Source organism: Antedon mediterranea, chromosome 2 (genome assembly GCF_964355755.1).
Source record: "Antedon mediterranea chromosome 2, ecAntMedi1.1, whole genome shotgun sequence".
NCBI classification, from domain to species: Eukaryota; Metazoa; Echinodermata; class Crinoidea; order Comatulida; family Antedonidae; genus Antedon; species Antedon mediterranea.
The window spans coordinates 14952485-14976872 of record NC_092671.1 but is presented as its reverse complement, the minus strand read 5'-3'; the positions used below and the strand labels follow the sequence as shown (position 1 = coordinate 14976872).

The 24388-nt window shown below is 31.9% G+C and overlaps 1 protein-coding gene across 1 annotated transcript; it reads right to left on the bottom strand.

Moving 5' to 3' along the window:
* Positions 1–4409: 4409 nt before the first annotated feature.
* LOC140040533 (uncharacterized) lies at positions 4410–23806 on the bottom strand. The gene is made up of 4 exons (XM_072086541.1): positions 23756–23806; positions 6600–6782; positions 5341–5882; positions 4410–4943 (listed from the first exon to the last, which is right to left on the bottom strand). Exons 2-4 carry the CDS (start codon positions 6772–6774, stop codon positions 4608–4610), a joined length of 1053 nt encoding a protein of 350 aa, XP_071942642.1. The 5' UTR covers positions 6775–6782; positions 23756–23806; the 3' UTR covers positions 4410–4607.
* Between the last annotated feature and the right edge of the window lie 582 nt (positions 23807–24388).

Below are 24388 nucleotides of genomic sequence, written 5' to 3'. Positions count from 1 at the left end.
TTACATTATGGAAACAGATCACACGTGTGATTGTTTAATACTTTATGGAATCAATAGGCCTATCATATGTATATAGTATAGTTCTCATCCCTATAATATTTCATTTATTGACTGTTTCAATATTCTAAATGTTCGGCTTTCTTACTACTGCTACTGTAGGACCTACGGTATAGATAAAACATTCCCATAGCACGGGCCTACTTGCTTGCTCTCCCTCCACATTTAATATGCCTAGCCCTTTTCTCATCAACACACATGGGAACCACAAAAACAAGAAGGGCCTATTATTATCATCATCAATCAAAGAGTTACAAGAAAACTATAATAATATTGTCGCGACGCATAACACTCGTAAATGAACCGTTAATATTATTGCTATAGCTTTATAGCAAAAGGCATGGCAGATTGTCTAGACGTATCCCTCTCTCAAAAATATTTTAAAAATGTAAAATCCCGTTTTATGTATGTCGATATGCGGTTGTACCCAATTATCCAGTTCAAGTTCTTTAATGGATTGCTGGGCTTTCTGACTGAAGTTTCCGTAAAGATTGTTCGTTGTTCATAGAAAATAGACAAACGTGGTTAATCCTGAAATGAGTTACACCTTTGAAGGAACAAAAATTGGAAAGTTTGACAAGTTAAATTAGATAAAAATTGGTTATTTTGATGGACTTTTAACAGGAATTCATCTGATGACTTGGCAATATATTTGTATCCAACAATATTGTGGTTATCTTTATTTCTAAACACAATTGCTACTTAATTTATTATTGAGCACTATGTCTTCAATATTAATACTATGTACCGGTATGTTGAACCACAAATTGATACAAGATGTTAATTTGCTGTATCACGATTAATGATTTTAACAAATGCTGTAAACTCAATATCCAAATATTCCAAATCTTTTTTTTTCTTATTTTTTTGCATAAAATTATATCACCAGGTTATTTTTGTGTTCTTCACATCTCTGTAGCTCCTTACAAAAGGATAACATATCTTCTGTTTGTTTAAAGCCATACACAAAAATAAAAAATATCACCTGTCAAATAAACCAGTCTCATATTATTGTATACTTGCCCTAGATTAAGCTAAGTAGGGTTGGGCTATGTTAAAGAAAGGGTACTTCATAAATCCGGAGCTGATGCGTTTCGAGAGGTGTGGAGGTCATTCAATGGAGGATAAACAAAATGCGACGTTGCTGATAGAATAATAATAATGCTACCCCCTTCACTCATTAACTCCCTGGACGACATATATACAACAGGTTTTAACCATTAGACAACAGGTGTTTACTGTACAGACAGTATATATGTATTTGATTGATTGATTGATTACATTGTATAAGCTTGTCATAATGGCGATTTTCCATCTTTCAGGTATATTTTGTACATGATATAATTGCAGTGTAATGTACAATGTAATGTTAATGATTATCTGGTTGGAATAAGTACGTCAATACTCACATTGGAGAGATGAGAAGGTAAATAAACCAAATGTCATTGCTGTCAATAGCCTACCTTCCCAAGCCTCCAGAATAGATCGGACCCATAACAGGTTCTTGCGCTTTGTCGGCCCAGCAGCCAACCTGCCTCCTATTGTTTCCCCGACATCTAGGAGAGCAAGACAGGATTTGCACTTCCTGTATAAATGTCTTACTTCTAAGTTTGATTGTAATCTTGTTTCGTTGTTTTATTTTAATGTTTCTGTTCGTAATCTTCGTAGTAAACCCTTTCTTCATGTTAAATATTCTCGTGTCAATGTTTGTAAAAATTGTATTTTCTGTAGATCTCGTCATTGTACAATTCATGTCTTTTAAAAAATTATTCTTTAGATATCTTTAACTGTAATTTCTCTCAATTTAAATGTATTATTAATGAAATTATTTAAATAATCTTATTTACATTTTTGTACATATTTATATTGGCTTATATTTTATAGTTTAGTTATTTTATTTTCAACCTGTTATTGGTTTTACACTGTTGGCTTGAAATAAAGAAATAGAAATAAAAATAAAAAAGTAAATGTTGTAAAAGCTCCAAGACTAAATCAATTCAACAAGTCATTGCTTAATTATCATTCGAAGACTCTTGATTGCAAATTTACTTTTTTCACACTTATAAACACATCATCTTTAATATCCAAACTCAAATATTGTCCTTACAGTTTTATTTTCAATATAGGGCCTACAGTATTATAAACAAGCATTGTTCGTGCCCGGCTCCCCAAACGTCTATACAATAATTGTAGTAGTGAATAAGAAGAAAGAAAAGGAAGGGTCATAATAAGCTATTTAGCTTTAACCGACCCATTAACATCAATCAAGTATCAATCTAGCTGTTCTATAATTGACATCGTTTAGTACAGTACCGTAATTCATCAGTAATCAACGTCTGACGTTCTACGAATATGTAGCCTGAAATGTGTTTAGGCCTAACCAATATTACTAAGGGGTAGTAATGGGCCTATCTGTGGTTGGTTATTATGGGGTTTGGTATAAATCCAATCTACTGTATAATCTACTGGTGGGATATACAGTACAAAGAACACTTACCATTTTTAAACCAAAGAGAAAAGAAACAATCCGTTATGACGACACGGTGAAACGTTATTTTGTTCATATCTTTGTCAAGACGTTGCTGACTTTGAATAATATATTTACATATCAAAAGACTTGTGGAATTTGTATTTCAATATCGTCCATCTGTGATTGGCTACCATACAACACATCTGCTTTGAAGTTTCGAAGAAATGTGATATATAGTGTTTAATAATGTTGCTTTCAAGTTATATTTATGTATCAACAATATGTTTACATGACTGATGTTTCGGGGTGTAAGCATTCATCAATGTTATCACTTGTTGAGATAGAGATTTATAGCAAAACCATTTTTCTCATAACGATATCATGAGGATAAATAAAAAAAAACGATGGAGAAGTTGCCCCATGGTTTACTGTACTAAGAACACGTGATAAATTACTCTCAACAAATGAAAAGAGGTTATCGGATATACCACTTCTGTCCACACCATTGTTGGATATAAAATCTCTGCAGGATTCATTTCACAGACGTCAATCTCATGAAAACAACAACAAACATTATTACCAGTTATTTGTTAACAGATAACTTTATTCTATATTGCTGAATAATAATTTGTAATTAATTTTTTTTTAATTTAAAAAATACTGTAAACTAGTCCATTTATATGGCTTAGCGTTGGAATGCATGGTTGTCACAGGATATGGTGATATACTGTATAGTAAATGGGTAAAAAAGGAAAGGGTGTCATTTTAACCATGCAAAATAGATACATACAAGATATTCAGTGTTAAGCACAACATTACTATCAATAAGAAACACAACATTTGGCACACGCGTTCACTAAGAATATCAAATTATAAATTAAGCCAAACAAAATTGTAATTCTTCATAAATATTGTAATAATATTTTGTCCATTAATAGCTTTTAATAGAAAATAATATAGATGAACTAGTATGGTTATTAATACGTCTTATACGATAAACATTTTATAAAGTCATTAAAGACAAAAGTTTAAACGGTATAAAATTATTCGAAAATCGTAAATATCACACATAATTATATTAAAAGCAATGTCTTAAAATCATAAATTAACATAATTAATTACCATCTTCTCGAAGACTGGAATGAACGATTTAACAGTCAAAGATGTAGTTAACACGTACACTATATAATTTCACAATTATTTTTATAATGATAAAATAAACATAATTACTTTTAGCATCTGTTACAGACGACGTTTACAATTTTTAAAGTAAATTCCGTCTCACAAAATGGTCCGTTTTTTTAAGTATTCCAAATTATAATTACTATAAAAACTGTATTTAACACTCTAACATGTTCATACACAGCCGGGTAAATGCCTGGCCGGGTATCTATGACACCCCAGTGGTAACACTCTAACATGTTAATACACAGCCGGGTACAGGCCTGGCCGGGTATCTATGACACCCCAGTGGTAACACTCTAACATGTTAATACACAGCCGGGTACAGGCCTGGCCGGGTATCTATGACACCCCAGTGGTAATCTACGACCACTGTAAATATTGCACTCATTCTCCTCAATCAGAGGAATTGTTTAAGTTAAGAGACAAACAATTATTATTATTATAGTTACACGAAATACATTTACATTTTGAGAGTCACATTTTCGAGTAAAGTATGAAAGCGTTCAATGCGACGACCCTCGGTGACTTATAAATTATACGTGAATATGTTCATAATATATAATCAACACCCACATATACACACATTCATTTAGTTATATATACATATTATCAGTCAAAATATGTATGACTATAAACAAATTATTCATATGAATAAATAAACATGGTATAAGACAAAATTACATAATGTATGTATTTATAATATACGTTCATACGAAGCTTTCACATAGGAAATCTAGATTTGCTATACACATTTTTTTAAATATACAATTAATAATGTATGTGAATGCGCGTATGAATTGTGTTATAAAAAGAATATAATAAACAAATATTCGAGAACCGACTTGGTGTCGATAAATTATAGAGTTTAATAAATAATCAACGTAATATCTTATGCTTACGATGAGCTCGTTGAATCACCCTCAAGCTCTGCAAATATATGTCTTAGCTCTTTTAATTTTTCTACAGGATCGTCGTCTAAAGGCGGCTGTTCATTTCTCGTGTTACCTGTACTCACATACATATTATTATTATACGCGTCCTCACTTGTATCTGCTGGTACAGGTTTAAAAGGCGGTCTAAATTGTTCGGTTCTCTGTGCCTCTTGTATCACCTCATTGCTACTCGATTCTTCTTGACTTAAGGATGAACTTAAATCATCTTCTGGTAAAGCGTCAAATTGGGTTGTGATATCGTCTATACTTCGATCATCGATATCAGAATCGTATATTTCCTTTAATATAAAAAAAAAACAATTTTTACTTAACATAACATTGACTTTTTAATGAAAAGTTATTTATTCTGGTCCTCAAGCTTAACTGGAAATATATCATGTAAATGTGTTAATTGCTACCTTGGACGTGTATTAGGGTTTGGTAAGAAGCCATTTATCATAAATTTGTCATAACTTTTAGATTTATAGTTTAAAATGTATCGTTATTTTTTATTCAAATTACGTTTTATGTGTTATATATAATTTTGTTAAAATTACGTTCTACAAAATTGTTTTCATATGCAATTATTAAATGTACATTTCATTTGAAAAGCGACACTATGAGATGTTTAAAAAGTTCACTTTTAATTTTACAGTTGCAATTAATTTGATTTGATGAATAAAATAATTTAATTACCTGTAACAATTTCTGGCTCAACAGAAAGTCGCTGAGAGTAGTTGTTTCAGAATCCCATCTCTTTGGTCTTCTTGTTGGTTTATTTTTCTTATTCCTTTTCCTTGTTTTTCTACTTCTCTCTTTCTCCTTCCTTTCTTTTGATTTTCTTACACACGGTTTTCCATTTTTATCTTTCAATGTCTTCTTATCACATTTGTTTCTTTCTTCTCTATTTTTTTTGTTTTTGTCTTTATTTTTGTTCTTCTCTTTTTGTCTATCCTTTCGTGGATTTTCTGTTTGGCTCTCATCGTCCCTGTTTTTCTCGGACTTTCCTGACTTTCGAGTCGTCTTAGGTTTTTTAGTTTTTAGTTGTTTTTTACTACCAACAATAGTAGTTGTTTCTATAGTTTCGCTCTCTACAGTAATGTCATCTTCGGGATTTGAAGATAAGCAGAAGCTGTCAAGAAAAGCCTCGGTACAGCGAGAATGACAGCATGCTTCTATAATGTCTCTATCCTTTGAACGTATCGACGCACTAATTTGAGGTTTTTTGTCTTGAAATACTGGTGATAAGAAAAGAGTAAATTAAATACACTCATACAATATTATGGAAATGGTATTAATAAAAGGTGGTAATACCTACAAAAGAAAAAACTTATCCTTCGGTACGGATCGTTAACAAGAAATGAATGTAGCAACTTTTAGTCAGGTAAACCAGTGCAAGAGATATCACTAAAAACTATGCCCTTGGAAATATAGTATGAATGTCTTATAGGCATAATACCATAGAAACTAGGTTTGAATTTCTATATTTTAATGTAAGAGTACGCGACGTGATAACGGGTTTATAGGACAAATACATTTTCTCCAGGTTGTATTATTTCTCCTTTTCCTTCTTTATAAAAATTCTAACATATGATATAATAAATTCTAAAAATTGTTTCGACGTTAAAAACAATCCTTAGCTCTCGACCCACCCTTAGAAACAACTGCACGTAAGATAAATAGTAGGTCTAGTACTAGTTAGTAATATCGGTGCCAAAGGTCTTGGCTAATACCCAACGATATATATTTAAAAAGGAGTGGAAATTTATTGACATAATAAGAAATAAGCCATCTGTAATTGTTTAGTTTGGTACAAAAATTAGAATACATTTTACTGATTAACACACAACACAACCTGTTTTCCCAGTTATTTACAGACAATACATTTGTTAAGAAACGATATAACATTCTGAGACGTAAAAAATGATATTAAAGTATAATATATGTCTACTTACACAAAGGTGAGTTTTGTTGTGGACCGTTGTAGCCCTGCGACCGACATCTCCTCTGTAGTTCACTTGCAAGATCTGGTCCGCAGTAACGAGCATATTTTGGACTAGAATCGACACTTCGTAAGTGTACTCCACAAATCAGCACCACAAAAATAGCTAAGTATGTAAGTAATCCCATGCTAATATCTGTAATTCGAAATAAATAATACCACTAATAATGCAATAACATTCACCGGTGTGCCCACATAAGTCTTGTTACAAAATAATTAATTCAAATACAAGTTTTTCATTTATATAGCTAACAAAAGGGGAAGTACCAAATAAGCATGCACAGCTTAGGGACGTGATTGGCTGAGTGATTTGATTGGTCAGAGGCTCGCGTGAGTATCTGAAAATTTCTCAAGACATTTTTTTTTTAACGTGACACAATTCTTAGGCATTTTTCTCTCGTCAAGTACCAATTGTTTTCAATCCATTGAATTGTATCATAATTTGATTTTGAACGATTAGGAATGTTTTATATAAAATAATTAACCTCAAAGATACACCGCATAAAATGTCGCGTCTTTCTCACCGCCGTAGTAGGTCTTACCTTCCACATAGATAAATCAAACAGTTTCAATGTACAGTATGTCATATTGTTTTTTAAAAAGTGATGGCAAGCGTTCATAACATTAATATTTGAGGCTATGTAGGCATACTATTCTTCTTTTTTTTTCTCGAAAATGTATAATTAATATATGTATATATATACATTTTTTTTAACTTATAACATCAAACCGGTGATATAGACAATTATAATATTGATACTATAATAATCTTTAACAATATAATATTGTTATAGATAATTATTATAAATAACAATCAAAAGTGAACATTTAAAGAAATAGGCCAATACACTCTTGTTTTAAATATTAATTATCATTGTTTTTATCATGGATACATGTATTAAAATATATGAAAAGTTTATTGAATAGAAGCTAACCTTTAACTGTTCTAGCTACTACAACAAATACTTTTTAATGATTTATATTAACTCAACTGTATGGGAAACGCACAGTGGTTACGGTATCCTTCGATTAATAATTGTTTAAAAAAACTTTGAACACTCTTTTGATTTTGGAAATTTTTCATTTAGTGGTCTTTATATCACATAACAGTGGACAAATCTGTAATTCCCAAACGTGTTTCTGGAGAGCACGGTACATAACTGTACATGTTGGATGGAGTGTTACCGAGCGATATTATACTTGTTATCGTACTAATATTATCGGCACAGCAATTGTTAATTGTTTGTCTCCCTCAAGGTTTTATCTCGAATTATCAACTCAATAAAGAAAGGAAATTATTATTTCGTTGAACGATTGAATCTAATTTATATAGGCCTATACTTTAATGTAATTAATTATACGCATATCTAACAACAGCTTGTTTATATTTTGGCTGAGGTATGTAAATGGAAGTACAATCACGATATAAAAAGCAGGCCTAAAAAGTACCGTTAAAGAGGTTGTTTGGAAAAAATAGCATTTGTTATAATTAACAAAAATATTAATCTTAATGTAAACACAAAGTATGGTTTTCGATGTTTCGATCTAATTTAGAGGTAACTTATAACATACACCGGTTGATCTACAGCCGTTTACCAATGTCGTTAATTATCATTAATTTCCAACGAATGGAATTGGGTCACTTTTCACCGGCGACTCCCACATCTGTCGCAATTGCAACAATGTTTAATTATAATAATATTTGATACGATAAGAAATTGTTTTTTTGGAATATGAGCTCCATGGAAAATATTCGCTGGGTTAAGCAGTTATGGGTCACATACCCATCATAATGCACTATTCCGTTTGTACCTTTGATAAACCACACAATAACTTTATACTTTAATTATAGGTTTGACTGAAAAAGAGAAATAATTTAAAATGTTTAAATACATTTCATAGCTAAAAGGGAAAATTATTTTTAAAATTTTAGGGTAGGTAATTGAGCATATGCAGGTTGTTTATTATGACTCAAACAGGCACCAGGGTTATATATCTCGTTATAATTAAAATATGAAATGATTTTATAGTTTCTACCGTATCAAATAACTAATTCTAAGAAAAGTGTTTGTATAACTCATGTTGGCTTATGTGATAATATTATTCCCATATGTTGATCACCCATAAAGTGATTCTATATATATTCGTTTGGTCTCAGTACGGTACCTGAGTAGATACGCATATTTCGTAGAAACATTCATCAAGAATAGGGGGCATACGATAAGTCGTAGGTAGCAGGTCTGCAGTGCAATAACCTACCGAATGATAGGGTCTGCAAAAACTGTGATTATAGACCTTAGAAATCAAACGCAAATGTCAGATTGCCAAAAAACCTGTTGAATAACAAATTGGAGTCAATAAGAAGATACACCTTGGTATTACGACCATCACAAATGATAATAATTTAATGTCATAGTGTCAATTAATATATAGGTAGTAGTTGAACATGAATGTAATAAAAGTTTCCTAGAATTCCAGGTCTGAATGCATCAAACGAATATTTATTGGGTCTACATAGTTTGCAAGGTATTCCAATTTTGCATTATTTCTTATAGATATATTTTTAAGTTGTAACTTTGTTATTAGAGTCCTAAATATTGTAATAATTATAGCTAAAACCTTTTTTAATCAAGCATCTATCCAAACAATTTCTCTCTAGACATGTTGTCCAAATGTTGAAAGTTTGCAATGTACGGGTGAGTGGTATTATGTTTCCGAAAATAATTCACCCGTAACTCACTATTGATTTTAGGCTTAACGATAGAGAAAAAACTCTTAAGTAAAGCCCATTTGGAACTTCCCATTTTTAAAATCATTAGTATAGACAATATAACAAAAAGCTGCATAAGAAAACCTTATCTTTCTTTATTCAACAGAAGTTAAAAAGTTCTTAACTGGTGTATTTCCTTAGTAGCCTACAGCTGTTTAATTTAAACCAGTCTGGGCTTGAAATAAACCAATTAAAACAATTAATTCATCGAAATAGTTCAACGCGGTAGAGAAGCAATCTTCGCCCTAGATATTCCTCCAACTACACTTAAAATATATATATACAGGGCCTAATGCATGCGACAGATAAAGAGGGGCAAGCCATTAAACATTTTTTCTTTCTTAAAAAAAATAATGAACGAACCGAATGCGGTAGTAAAGTTTTTTCCTCTTTAAATTCTTTAAACAGCGAAAACAAACGCTTACAAATATCTAATTGTTTATTAAGATGCATGGACCTATTACATAAAGGTTGAAGGAATACTTCTCAATTTAATGTAGTCATTACATTATTATTAAACCACAATAATATACAGCTGTATGTGGAAACTATGCTTTAGTTAGGACTTTATTAATGAACTACAAAAGCTAATAGGGCAGTAATTATTAAAATTAATTATTCAGGAAACAAATATTTTCCGTTTTGAGTCAATGTTTGTTATGTATTTTAGAGTCAGGTTAAATAGGGCACATGGGATCTGTTGGTATTTCATCGGCATTTCGTCTAACCGACACAAATTAATTTATCAAGTATTGGTGGTAAACTGGCTTTCCCCCGATTGAATTGTTACAGCATGTTGTTGAGAATGGAGCGTAAAGTGAGGAATGTATACTCCAGCAATTTTCGTGCGCAATCATTTATAAATTGCATAATATTAATTTTTAAGTTTTGGATATTCAAACAGTACTAACATAGCGGGTTCTCGGTACCGTACAGTATCATAGATTAGGTAATACAGTGTCTCATTGTATCACATATGACGCCTGTATAAGGCTATAAGGTTCAATAAACAGTTTTGTATTTTGTTGACGTGCTTACTACTAAAGCGTAATCTCTTCTTAAATTTTACATGTTCGCCATTTAAGGTATATCTTAATTTTTTGTTTTCAAAATGAAACAGTACGATGACTTATTTAAAACTTGAATCATCACTCTTTATTCCCAATTTATGTCAGTTTAAGGAAATCCTCGAGTAATGTGCAAGTTAACTTGGTGAGTAGCACATTGCCTTAATAATACCATTCTAAACTCCCATTTCCTGCTATTCACAGAGCACACATTAAACCATTACGCTTACATACCGTTCCAAAACTAAAATATATATTTAGTTTAAAGTTCATCTACGTGTATACTAATGTAGCCCTAATAATAGAGTGATGTTTATCTTAATATCAATGTGTTATTATATTATTACGTTTCCCTTGCAAATGTTACATTCTTCACAAGGCTTATTTTGACAAAAAGTATACTTTTGAGAGTTAAATGTTGTTATAGTAGTAGAGGTGGCCCGGACAAGGAGCTGGGCGAGACATCATGATATTAAACTTAACTTAAATCGTTCTTCCATGGTTTAACTAAGCTGTCGATGATGTATTTTTATGTTAATGATTGTGATGACAGACGTCAAAAATGAAAATTGAATTAATAATTATACTATGTTGGCCATTTACACTTTTATATTCAAAGAAAATATTTGATTTACTTACACAAATATAAAATGGTATAATAATGTTATACATGACAGACGTAATTTGTGTAAGCACGTGAAGGCGTTGTCTCAAGTGTTAAAACATGTGAAACAGTTCACCTTTGACTGGTTACTCAGTAGACGTCCCATGTCAATTGATTTGTGCAATGTTGTCGAATGGCCAACAAGTGTTTCAACAGTTCTCCTAAATTCAACTTATGAATGGCCCTGTTGTGGTTGCAATTAGTTGTTAAAGTGTGAAATATTACCGGACAAATATTGCCAGATAGGCGTTTGGTTTACGAGATATGATGGGAAACCCAATGAAAGTGGTACATTAACATTTAACATTTACTTATCTAAAAGTTAAATTCGAGAAAATCAAATTATGTAGAACATAGCAAATTATATTCCTAATATCAATACTATTGAATGATGACGACAATGACGATGAACAATGATAATGATGAAAGTGACTGTATTAATGGAGACATCGATGACGATTGCATGTTTTGTTTCCATTACAATGTATATTACGCTGCCGTAAATCGGTTAAAAAAAGACATGGTATCGTTATACTTCACCTATAATAATATTTTATATATTAACCATTTAAATTAAAAATGTGCAGCCTTAAAGGGCCCGAAGAGATAGGTAGGAGGTTTATTAACTATATTACACTTTAACCTAAAAGTGAACCTGTTTGTAGACATTCGTCTCTTTTTCTGCTATCCATTTTGGTTTATGATTCAATTCAAGTTCAAGTTATGAAAGCTAATAGTCTAAATATCCTGGGGGTAATTTCATCTCACCTACACACCTACTTTACAAACAGCAGCATCCCTGGTATTTCTAAGACAATGAGTTCAAAGGCTAAAGTCATACTGCTGCAGACTTTGAATTTGTTATTGACAACATAATCTTTTTATCTTGGGTGTTCTGAACTCATCATGCTATCCTGGTGGTTCAAGGAAGCGCCTCTAGGCAAGGTACGTACGCGAGTTGGTCATCGTAATTGTGTCCAAGTACTCTAATGAATATGTCTGGCGTTCCCATCGGCACTATCCTTGCTGCAGCATTTATATTTCTGGGGACGACTTAGTAATTAGTGGGTCATTAGCAACTATATCAATTAATTCTTTGCATCACGTTTATATAATCCATGGGTTATTCATGATTTAATATACAATATTAGTCTACGTATTAATGCCGTTTGCGTGTCCGAATTTAAATTACAAAAAGAAAATTTTCAAAATTCAATCTATGAATGCAAATTCTAAATTTTAAAATGAAAAAAAAAACCATAATAATATTTATAAGATCCGTATTATAAAAACATATTTGTGTCAAAGCTTTTTTTTGTTGACGTTCATCTGGGCCTACAGTACCAGTAACATCGAACCCCCGTCGAACCCTAGACCAAGCTTCACGTCCGTAGTCTTTTAGACTTTAGAAGCAATAGGCTATATGAAAGTTTCCCCCTCTTTTATCTAAAATGTATCCATCACTATCACTCTATAGAAGTGCAGTCTAGACCAAGAAAGTAGTATGAATTTTAAACTTTTAATCACAAACGATTGCTGTCACTGACATAGACTAAGGTTAAGTAATGTAAATCGTTATTAATGTCGATGTAAATGTTAGGATAAAGTCTACATCAATTCAACTTTTCAGTACATTAGTATACAGTTTTGAAATTCTTAGAACATGATACTTTTACAACACAAAGCTGACATGCCTGTTTCCAAAACTATTAGGCCTATCACATGCTAAATCGACTTCAATTAAATGTTATTTGTTATTGTTCATTGGGAAACAGTTACCAAAATTCAGTGTATATTTCGAAATTAAAAGGGTAATGGTCAAGTGTTATAAGACATACGCGACAACATGCCAATTAAACCATGGCATTAGAAATAGATAGTTACAAAATACGAAAACAGAACAAATACCATTGTTCCATATAAATACCGTGGAAGATAAAACGAACAAACGAACAATACATGGTCAATTTCGATTGCCAATTATCTATCCAATCAATGGAATTCCTTCATTATTACATAAAAACAAGTAGACCCTACTTTGTAAAACGTGTAAACAAGTCATGATACAGATTGTGTAAAAAAGGCTCTTTATATAACACGAATTCTTGTTACTTTTTAAACGTTACCTCTTTGATAATGTTCATGTGGTACATTATTACAATTAAAAAGATGTCTAATGTTGGCTTTTACTAATTTGGATATTATGTATCATAATCTCACTCCCTGATAAGATGATTTCAGGATCTCTGTACACGACGTTTGCAGTTTGAGTATCGATCAATACGGTATAATGAGTCTTACGGCTTTATATTCTTGACAAGGGATGACTAGGCAAATGATTCAGCGGTGAACACTGAGTCCAAACATAACCATTTTAAATAGAAGTTTAGCAGTGAGTAAAAACTAAAACTTAAACCCTTTGAATATATAAATGGGATCGAGTATTTATATGGACACTCATGATACAGTGTTATAGATAAAACCACGAAGGGCAATGACACTCGGGGGGTGCGGGTCCACTCATTAAAACATCTCCGAAAATATAAGTAGTGAGCATGGATTAAATAATCCAGTATAAACTGTACGGTAATTGTTTAATATATAGTATAACAACCTAAAGCTCTCACCTATTATATAAATCACTATACTAAAAATAAATTGTTGGTCTGTATGCAAGCTTCATAGTTTAAAACACAGTTTGGTACTACTTCTTTTTCTAAACTATTAAAAATGAGAAAACTAACACTAACCTCTATTCATTGAAACGTCAAATCTGATTTGTGAAGAATTCGAAAAGATTGAGAGAGTCTCAACAATTAAAATAGATATTGGTCAGCAAGGGGGTGGGCGTGGCAATGGGTATCTTCCAATGACATTTGAGAACAGGTTTTTTTGCCAAATTAATTAGAAATAATAAATAACAAGTTCCGTAGTTCGGTTCAATTGGTACTCAGTGTAGAATTTAGTTTACACTAGCGCATATTAATTCTGACATTATTTTGGAGAATGACGAGTTCGAATCCTCCATTGTTTAAAAAATAGAATTTGGAAATAAAATAGAAACACAAATGTGTAGGCCATGTACGTTGCACTAGGTATAAACTGATTTGCGGAATTTACGGAACAATATCGATTCCAGGTATTAAAGAAGTCGTTTCAGATCACGGAGCTTTTTCTGACAACAAAGAATGATTGTTGATTTATTTGTCGACTACAGATTTATTTTGTTATAAGTATGATACAACTGTCTTTATATTCCGCTTATAGATTTTATTTCCGTTTTAGGTTTTAGGTTTTAAGTCACTTGATCAAAGAGGCCACCCGTATTGGGCACTTTAAATGTACACGTACACCCCAAATCATTACACCTGAAAGTATTCTCATTCGAAAAAGTATTATTCAAAATATGTAAAAACCCTTGCCAAATACAACCACTAAAGTCGTTTTATGTGGTATATTTTTTATTTGTTTGTCGCGTAATTACACCGCAACTTCATCCGGCGTTCTAACCTGTCAAATTCTGATCCAAAGGCTAATAGAAAGTCCACTAGTTGTAGGTTTAAGTTCACAATTTTATAATATTCAGAAGAAACAAGCAAAATAATTTTGAAATTTGTACGTTAAAAGGAATTGGGCATATAGCTCAGATCTAAACAGAGGGCGCTCTCCAGACGACAAGATGTGCGAGGAATGTCTTGATATGCGAGAGTTTCAGTTCCCCACCGTTTATTAGTGTTTCCTTAAATTAATCAATTAAGGTACGATACATAAACTTAAATCCTAAATTTCTGTGTTTGTAGAATAATTATAGAACTAACCCCTACAGTACCAAATAAAACTATTTTTGTAATACTGACCGCATGATCCCATTCTAATGTTCAGACTGAATACTATTATTTTATATCTCATTTATAGATCCATGGTTTTAGAAGTACCACAAATGGTCGTAAACCTTTTAAAAATGTTCTCCTTGGTATATTACGTGAACATCAAACTTAAAATGTCTTAAAAGATCCGAAAAGCGTCACTCAAATAAGCCTAACTGTACTTTACTATGGTTTGTGTTGTGTTCTTGTTTTTAGCGTGAAAAGGTGAGAACAAAATAACAAAGTTGTTTTTGTGGTAGTTTTAATGATGGCTAATTGTCCGTCTCTTTTTAATCGACTTGGCTTGAGGAGGCGATGCCTTAATCCTATTTTTACTGAACACACTGTAATCACATGATGTCAATCAATTAGCAATGATCTTCTGAAAATGTAAACATGTACACAATAGTTCATGTAACACTTAAAGTAGGCCTATACTTCATTTAAATTAATTGATTTTTCTGCAAATGTGCTTGTACCGCTGCTTTACGCGGGAAAACAGGACAATTGAGATACGAATTGAAGATTGATCAAAACACAACCAGCACACAATTTGTAACAAAATCAACATTCTAACCTATTATTCTAATTTGTTATTCAGACATTAATTAATTAATTAAAATTGTTTATAATACCTACAATATTTAGTAATTCCATATAGATATTGACCGAATGGTAAACTCAGACATTAAAAAATTAGTAATTGAATTGAAAACATGACCTAATTTTGTTCTATTCAGGTCATTATGTCACAAAATGTTAAGTCAACATTTTGAATCCAGTGAACCATAAATGAGAAAAAAAATCAGTACTCTTTGCGTTGATGTTTCGAATCTATTTTATTTTAAAACGTCAAAATGTATCGTTATTGATTATGGTTCTGATACATTAATAAACAATATATAAATCAATTATAGGCTAGCCTAATTACACCGGAATAACCGCGGTGCACCGACGATATAATAATTATATTAAACTCAATTACAAACAAAACTGGTATATATAAGTCTACTGTTTTAATATGAATAATCGTATACTCTCTTAATGTAAAAGAGTGAAAATCCACTCTTTTCGAGTGAATTTTCACTCTTTTGAGGAGTGGTATTAAGGACCACTCTTCAAAGAGTGAAAACCACTCTTTGAAATAAGTGGAACTATTCACTCTTTGAAAGAGTGGGAAAAGAGTGGAAAAAGAGTGAAATAATATTGTCACTCTTTTGATAAAGAGTGATAGTCACTCTTTAAAAGGAGTGGGAGCTCACTCTTTTATAGTATTTTTACTTCTTTGAAATGCAGTACTGTAGTGAAATCTTAAAAAGTACTTTAAATCTGCTGGTTCAATGTATAAAATATCTCTAACAATAACACGACCAAAGATGGATTATAAAATCAAATATTAATTTGTTATCATAGTGCAAAATTGTTACTACTACTGCTGTAGATGACAGATTACGCACACAGGATAAATGAAATAGAAAAAACTTTAATTTCACTAAAATAGTAGCATTTATTAATTAATAATAAAGTTCAATGTAATATAGCACAATATGTTGGGCAACTAAGTGCTTAAAAATTAACCAAAATCAAGAGAAAAGTATATTAAGAAAGACAATTTTTTAATTAAAGCATACAAAGATTAATACAAATTTGGAATAAATGTAAGGCAATCTTTGACTTTATACACAACACCAAACAAGCAATAGTAAAACAAAAGTTAAAAAATGTATTACGTACGTATTTTACCTTTGCGTTAAATGGCTGTAATATTTAAAGTTGCATTCTCTACGTTTTTTCGACCTAATTTAAGGTCACAGACTACATTTTATGTAAAAATAAATAATATATGATCCTATAAAAAGAGTAAAGGCAGCCAGGAAAAAAAACATTAAAAGTATAAAATGACTTAAAAACTAAATCAAAAGCTAACACTACTGCCGAACCAGCTTCGGTAGCACAATGGTCACAGACAAGAAAATATTGTTCCGGATTTGTGGAAGGACCAAGGGCTAACAAAAATGGTTGAGTGAACTTGTCACTCTTGTTTTTGGAAAACGTGTCTACACTGGTGCCAATCTGTAAAAATAAGAAGAAATATCGTTGTTCTTATTTGTTTAATCAAAATAAGAGAATAAAAAGTACATTTATTTTTGTGTACTTTATGTCAATAATTGATAAACCAGGTACATAAAATAAAAATGAAACTACGCAATTGATGAAACATAATAGGACATTAATAATAGGACATTTGACAAATGTACTGTATGTGTGAATGAAACAAAACTTGTTAACAGCAAATTTATTTAGGCACAAAAGATGACTCAATTATTGTTACTGCTTGTGAATCAAGAATTATTTAAACAAGACCTTCTATTTTGTTACTTACTGGTTGATGTTGGATAAGGTAGTCAAGTGACTCTTCCCTACTGGCTCCTTTTGATTTTCCTTTGCCTTTCTTTGTACAATGTGCATTTGAAGATGGCAGCATCAGGGCTAAAACCTTTATGGCACATATGTCACCTGTAAATAAACATACAAGATATCAGTACTATGTTTTTAGTTTATATACCTAACTTTTCAATTTAAGCCATTTGACTTGTGAATAGGTATTGTAAATATTTAGATAAAGAATCGTCTTTTTAAAATGTAATACTGTGTACTACGCCTAGGCTGTGCACGCCAGCATACTTACAGTAAAAGAAAAACGTTCCATCTAGATAAAAATCCATCTGAAATGTCATCTCCATATGTGATCTTAAAATCAAGATTTATCTGTGGAAATATGTGAATAATTTCATTGTGCTAAGTTACATATCAAATATCGAGAGGTGTATAGGGGCCAAGCAGTAAGGCAGGGGCGCCACAAACCACAGCCATAACATTGGCAAGGCTCAGTCACTTCATTGTTCTGGTGGAAGAACAAGTCTTCTCGGATAAGGACTAAATCATAGGTCCAGTATACATACACTTAAATTGTCATTGTAAATATCTTACCAATCATGGCATGTCCTTTATTCGTGGAAACATTTCAAGCACTTTTGTTATTGTTGGATTTTTTGTTTTAATGATCGTTGACCTCATGGTGGCTGTCTCCTTAAAATATGTCCTTATCTGCACAGTATTTTCACGGTTAGCTGGGTGATACTTCATCCATTCAATCTTAAATAAAAAATATTTATATTTAAGAAAACAAAATTAAAACAATTTAATACGGTATTTGACAAAAAGGAAATAAGAACTGCTTTCAAGGTATTTATACCAAGTTGATCTTTTCTTTATACTAGAGTATAATCATTTTATCAGTTTAGACCACTACCAAATATGGTACACACTTAGCTAAGGGATCACCTTAAAGAGGTGCAGAGAGAAAGACTAGTAGTAATATCAACAGTGTGGTAAATTAAGATGATCTCTAAATTCTTTAGTCTTTACAAAGTGAGTTATAAATAACCCAACCTGTCATTCTTAAAGATCAAAGGTGTTATACTGTACTATAGTACTAATATAGACCTAAAATAGTTTGTAAGCATTTTTCTTCTGCCACACACTCATTTGTGTAGTCTAACTTAACTAGGCCTAGTATAGTTGTTTAAAACTTTATTTCATTCTCAGTGAAACAATGAATACTGTATTTAAAAGTTCCAACTACAGTACAGTTGGTTTCTATATTATCATTACAGCCAATGGCAACAGAGCAGCATCATTGGCAATCATGCATGAACATTTGTGTGAAAACACTAATTATAATTATAAAATTTGTTAAATGAGGTACAAATATATACTTATACTACTCTATCTAGCCTAGAGCCTAGCCTATCTATAAGGCTAGGCTTTGTTATCATATCACTTTTGGCCTAGGTCTAGACCTACTTACTTAAAATAGTACTAATTTAAAGGTCTAACATGATCGTGCATATAATAATTAAAATCGCTAGCTAGGCCTTCCTTCCTATGCTAGGTTTAGCCAGGCTAGTAGTACAGGCTAGTAGTAGGCCAATAAAAAAATGTGGCCAATTAATTTATTTAGGCCCTAAAACAAATAATATTAATTATTAATTAATATTAAATAAATATTATTAAATAATTAATATCATCATAACATAAGGAGAATAGACAAGCCTATGCTAGGCCTATGCCTATTATAAGTAGTAGGCATTTTGACAATTTCTAACTAGGCCTAGGCCTAGCTCTAGTGCGGCCTTAAGTTGTCATGCTATTTGCGTTTATTCCTCCTCCTGCAGCCGGACCGGTCTCCGTACGAGTACGTGCGAGTAAAGGGTAACAGGATGCGACCGGTCGACCGCGCCCTGCCTTCAGGCTAGAAGGATTATTATTTCAAAGTGTACAGTAAATTTGTTACTGATGTTTCTTCCTCGCCTCTCAAATATAATATGTCTCTATATTATCAGTATTGTAAATAATCATCTTATTCAATATTCTTACCTTCAATCAGTTTAATTGTCTCATTTTAATGCTAAATTTCTGAAGAAACTCCTCCATGATGACGATGTCACGCGATGGTGGTGAAAACAAAATGTCTCCCCATCAAGCACAAAAATTGCGCCAAAATTGCATACGCGTCTCTGATTGGTTCACGCGGTCACTCTTTTTTCACTCTCGAGGAGCGAACTGCTTTCAGCTATTCGTATTATTTTAGACGATTTTAACCACTCTCGGGGAGTGAAAAATCGCTCTTTTAGAGTGAAAACAGTTTCACTCCCCACAACGAGTGACGTTTTCACTCGTTTACAATAAGAGAGTAGTTGCAATAAGATAGAATCCTTTTGACTTTAGAATGCATTATACGTCACAAACAGACCTTTAATTAACTTGACACGCGACCATGAGGACGGTCTGCAGAAGTCTAACAAGTTCTAATTTGGATAATGACACGGTATTCAATACAGTAACGTCATATCGCCTTTTTCTAGTTGGCCGACTGGCGTAAATACTGTCGTAATGAGATAATATTTTCTAAAATAATAATATCGTTCTAATAATATATTTATATATATATATATATAAAACAAATTTGTAGTGATTAAAACAATGAAATAACCAAGTTTTCTGCTGTTATTTTATTTATATATATCGTTTCAAATTAATTAATTAAATTTCAGTATATCACCGGGCGGTTTAGAATTAATGTTCTTTGCCTGATGTGTTTATATATATATACATATATATAAACACAACAGGCATAGAAATAAATTCCAAACCGCCCGGTGATACACTGAAAATGATTTAATTAATTTTTGAAACGATAAAGATGAGGAAATCTGGGAGAATGAGAAAAAGTCGCCCCAACCGAGACTGTATATATGTGCCTCCTTTGTTTTTATTTCTTTTAATCTAGTCCACCCATGCAGCGCTTGTCTGCTTCATGTATTCTCAATTTCCCCCAAAAAAATCCGAACACTTTCACTTGAAGGGCTGGTGTTGCGCGAAAGCTCTGCTTCTTTTTCTGCCTGTTTTACTTGATCGTTTTGATGCAGCTCTTTGGTTATTTTATTATGTATCTCCACTGATATCGTCATCGTCATTTTGTCAGTTATTTGCCTTTGGGTTTATAAATATATGTAGATATTTTGTATTGTGCTTTTCTGTTCTAACTTTCAATTATGTCTATATTTATCTTTTTTTCTGTATTGAAATTGAAAGAATAAATGTTTAGTTGTATTGAATTAATAATATGATCAAGTACATACAAAATTAGGAAGATTTTGAAATGTGTCCAACAGGGAAATTAAATTCAATACAGACTGTGAGTAGAATGGCAAGTCTATCAATTCAGCTGGCAGTTACAACCACCCACGCTAGGTTCATAATAGTATAATATAACACAATTAACAATCATTTTTTCAAAATGTACTAAATTAACATTATCTGAACTAAGTCCTAATTAGCCCGGAAACCGCATTGTTTATATTATTTAGGCCTAATTATTTTTGATATAAATAAATTCAATTCAAATAATTACATTGAATATGTTTATAGTTATAGATCTTTTTTTGTGCTCTCAATCCATAAAAATTCCTTGTTAAATAATTGTTCATAATTATTTGACCATTTGGCTTTGTGGTGAATTAAAACGGACACTTCCAACAATGTTAAAATCCTTAACGAATCCAACCATAAGTTGGTCCTTGTCCATCCTGTAACCACACACGTAGTAAAACTAACACTATGGTATAAACATCTCATTACTTTTTAAAAGGTTTGAATAGAAACAAAAAATAGATATTGTAAGTAATTTGAAACATGTTGACGTTGCGGGTAGTCCTTTATACAGGAATCAATATAATATGCCAAAAATAAACCTTATTGTTTTAATAAATGCTAAATATATTCTTAAAATTCAATTGGAATACGATACCCAATGTTGATAAGACTGATCCATATGGAACGTATTTGTCCTGCCGCCCGCTGTCTTCTTGCAACTCACGGCATAATGTTCGGTGCGATACAAGTATCATTAAATTCGTTAAAAAATCACTTGTATCCTAAAGCATTGTCCTGTTATCACAGATTATATTTTGTGAATGATATCAATCGCGATACCCAAAAATTATGGAATGTTTTATTGGGTAATTAAAATAAAATTGGACGCAGCGACACTATATTGAAGTTATGATCAGATATTAATGTTTTGTCATTGCTACAGGCGATCGATAAACAAGACATCATCCTAATGTTTTTCATAAAATAAGATAGGCATCAACATTATTTGCGACAGATTGTACTTTTGCTGGTATTAAAAATACACGGGTGTACAGTATAAGTAGGTAGATCTTATGTTTCATTTAACATCATTTTTATATCAAACACTGACTGACACTCTCACACTGACACTCTCACACTGACAATCGATCCAAATCTCGTTTCATTTACATGGTTTTAAACAGATTTCGGAATAATTATGGACTATTTCAACTTAGCCTATGCATACTTTCATTATTAGATGTCTTTTTGTATATTTTTCAATCTGGATTTGTCTTTTTCAATATCAGATTCTCATGATTGATATTACATTTTTATCATTGCCATTGACATGAACATAATTCTACCCGATTAATGTTAGTTTTTTATGTTGAATCATATTAAATCCATTCATGACCTTTACTATTACATCATAATTTCTCATTTTCAACTTCCGTTCCATTCCGAGTAACGTAGTAATACTACTAATAGCCTCATATTTGAAATATCTCAATACGGACTGTTCAATATGAAAACGAATTTATATACGTATTTTAGTATTGTTTGTAACGCCTACGACAAAATGAGGAAAACTTTTCATAATACCGTACCCCTTTTACCTTATTGTGGTTATGTAGAAAGATTGAACATAAAATAAATACAAATAAATAGGCCTATAACCGTCCGCCCAGTATCGGTAATATTAATTGAAAGGTTTTAAAGGTCATTTTTTTCGAAACAAAATAGAAAACTCAAATACGGTGGTATACTTGTAATTCTAAATTAAAACAAATTTGAAAACGGTCTTTTAAGTATAAGGTGAAGGTGGGCTAGTAGTTATATACCTTGACATTCATTGTATAATGGCGAACGAAAGAGAAAAAAAAACAAATGTTCTATAAATAGAATATAAAGAGCTTCAAGCCATTCGTTAGAGAAGAATATAACAACGACGTGTCTATCAGTTTTGTTTTATTTACGGTCAATAAACTATTTTCGTAACACTTTGCGATATTTATTTTGATACAAGGTAATTCAGTTCTAAGAATAGTTACCTGAATTTAGTTGCATACTGTCCTTCGACAATGTTTTAGTGAGTTTTTATTTTTACGATATTCATTTTTGACACAAAGGTGATTCAGTTCTAAGAATAGTTGTCTGAATTAAGTAGTATTTATATTGAGTAAAGCAGAGTTATTACAACACACATTTACTAATGAATATCAATCATCATGGGGTTCTAGTTTATACAGCACTTGGGATCAATAAAAATGTAATAATACAATATTTATACAACAGTAGATAAAAATTAAGCGCGAATGAATACAGCAATTGTTGACGTAATTGGTTATTCAGACATCGCGTGAAGAGAAGTCGGCGTGAACATTGAATACAATTTCGTCCGACCGACGTAAAACAATAACACACACAATCTAATTTGTAAGTTCACAACACAGCAGCCTCTTATGAACATTATAGTTTTTCTTAAACATGATTCATACTGTATAGTTCCAATCTGTACAACCGGTAAAAGATTCGGTTATGTATTCTTTTACCCCGTCAATCTGACGTCGTGCTCAACAATCTTTTGGATACTGTGACTAGTAGGGATACCTACAATTTGAGTAATTATAATATTAAATTACTACGCAATATCATACGACAAATAAACTACGTTTCTGATTAAAATTAACTGCAGTATTCTGTAAAATCTCTATAGACCTATATAGGCCCTAGTATTTGATTTACAAATTAACTTTAATTGAGAATATGAAAACAAAAACAGACTAGATTTCGGAAATAAGAACCTATTTTTAAGTACCTCTCACTGTCAACTCATTGCCTACACATGTTAATACACGAAGATCTCACGCTCTGTGTGCCCCAGGTAGGCTATGAAGAACAAAGAAGAAAATTGAAGCAAAACTTCTGTTTACCACGTAAAAACAACAACTTAACTTAATAAAATTACTTAAGTGATACGCGGATAAGTGTTTCGATAAATAACTGAAAAAACTCTTAACTACGTAATTAGTGGGTACTTACTTTTACCGCAGATTATATTGCAAAGCGAACATTAGGCACGTCAGACTGAGGTAGGTCCTGTTGCAACAACACCGAGTTAGCAGTGACAGGCCTTCTCTGGTTGTCGGCTTGTTTAGGAGGCCTACTTAATTCATATCTCACAGTGGGTTAATTATGATCCTCCGACCCGCGGGCATATCACACAAGCTGTTAAAGGGTTTAATAATCTATAAACAAATTACACTCGATTGAAAACTATTATTATTATATTAAAAACTATTGGAATATTACGAGGACCTATGAGTCATTGTAAACTGTAAAATTACATAACTCAACGCTATTTCATGAATTTTAATCTATCGATATTGGGCAATCTCTTGTTTACACGTAGTAATCTTGTTTAGCAAGAGGATTTTAGGAAACAAACAATTGGCTAATTATCTCCTTACAAATGGATATCAGGAAAATAATTGCCTTATTTATATCACGTGGTTACGGGATATACAAGAGTTTAGCAAGGGGATTAGCTTTCATGGATTAGACCGAAGTGATTACTGCAGAGACACTTTCGGGACCCAACAGAGTGTCCCTTAAATAGGGGTGTTCCGGATTAGGGGTTTGTAGTGAGATGCAGTTACTTGTGAATAAGTTCAT

What these genes read in the sequence shown, in the direction of transcription:
- LOC140040533 (XM_072086541.1), bottom strand. Translation starts at nt 6,774, where the DNA reads ATGGGATTACTTACATACTTAGCTATTTTTGTGGTGCTGATTTGTGGA. An exon ending in ACAACAAAACTCACCTTTGT is followed by an intron (nt 5,883 to 6,599) that starts GTAAGTAGACAT and finishes TCTTATCACCAG; the next exon opens with TATTTCAAGACAAAAAACCT. An exon ending in TGAGCCAGAAATTGTTACAG is followed by an intron (nt 4,944 to 5,340) that starts GTAATTAAATTA and finishes TTTATATTAAAG; the next exon opens with GAAATATACGATTCTGATAT.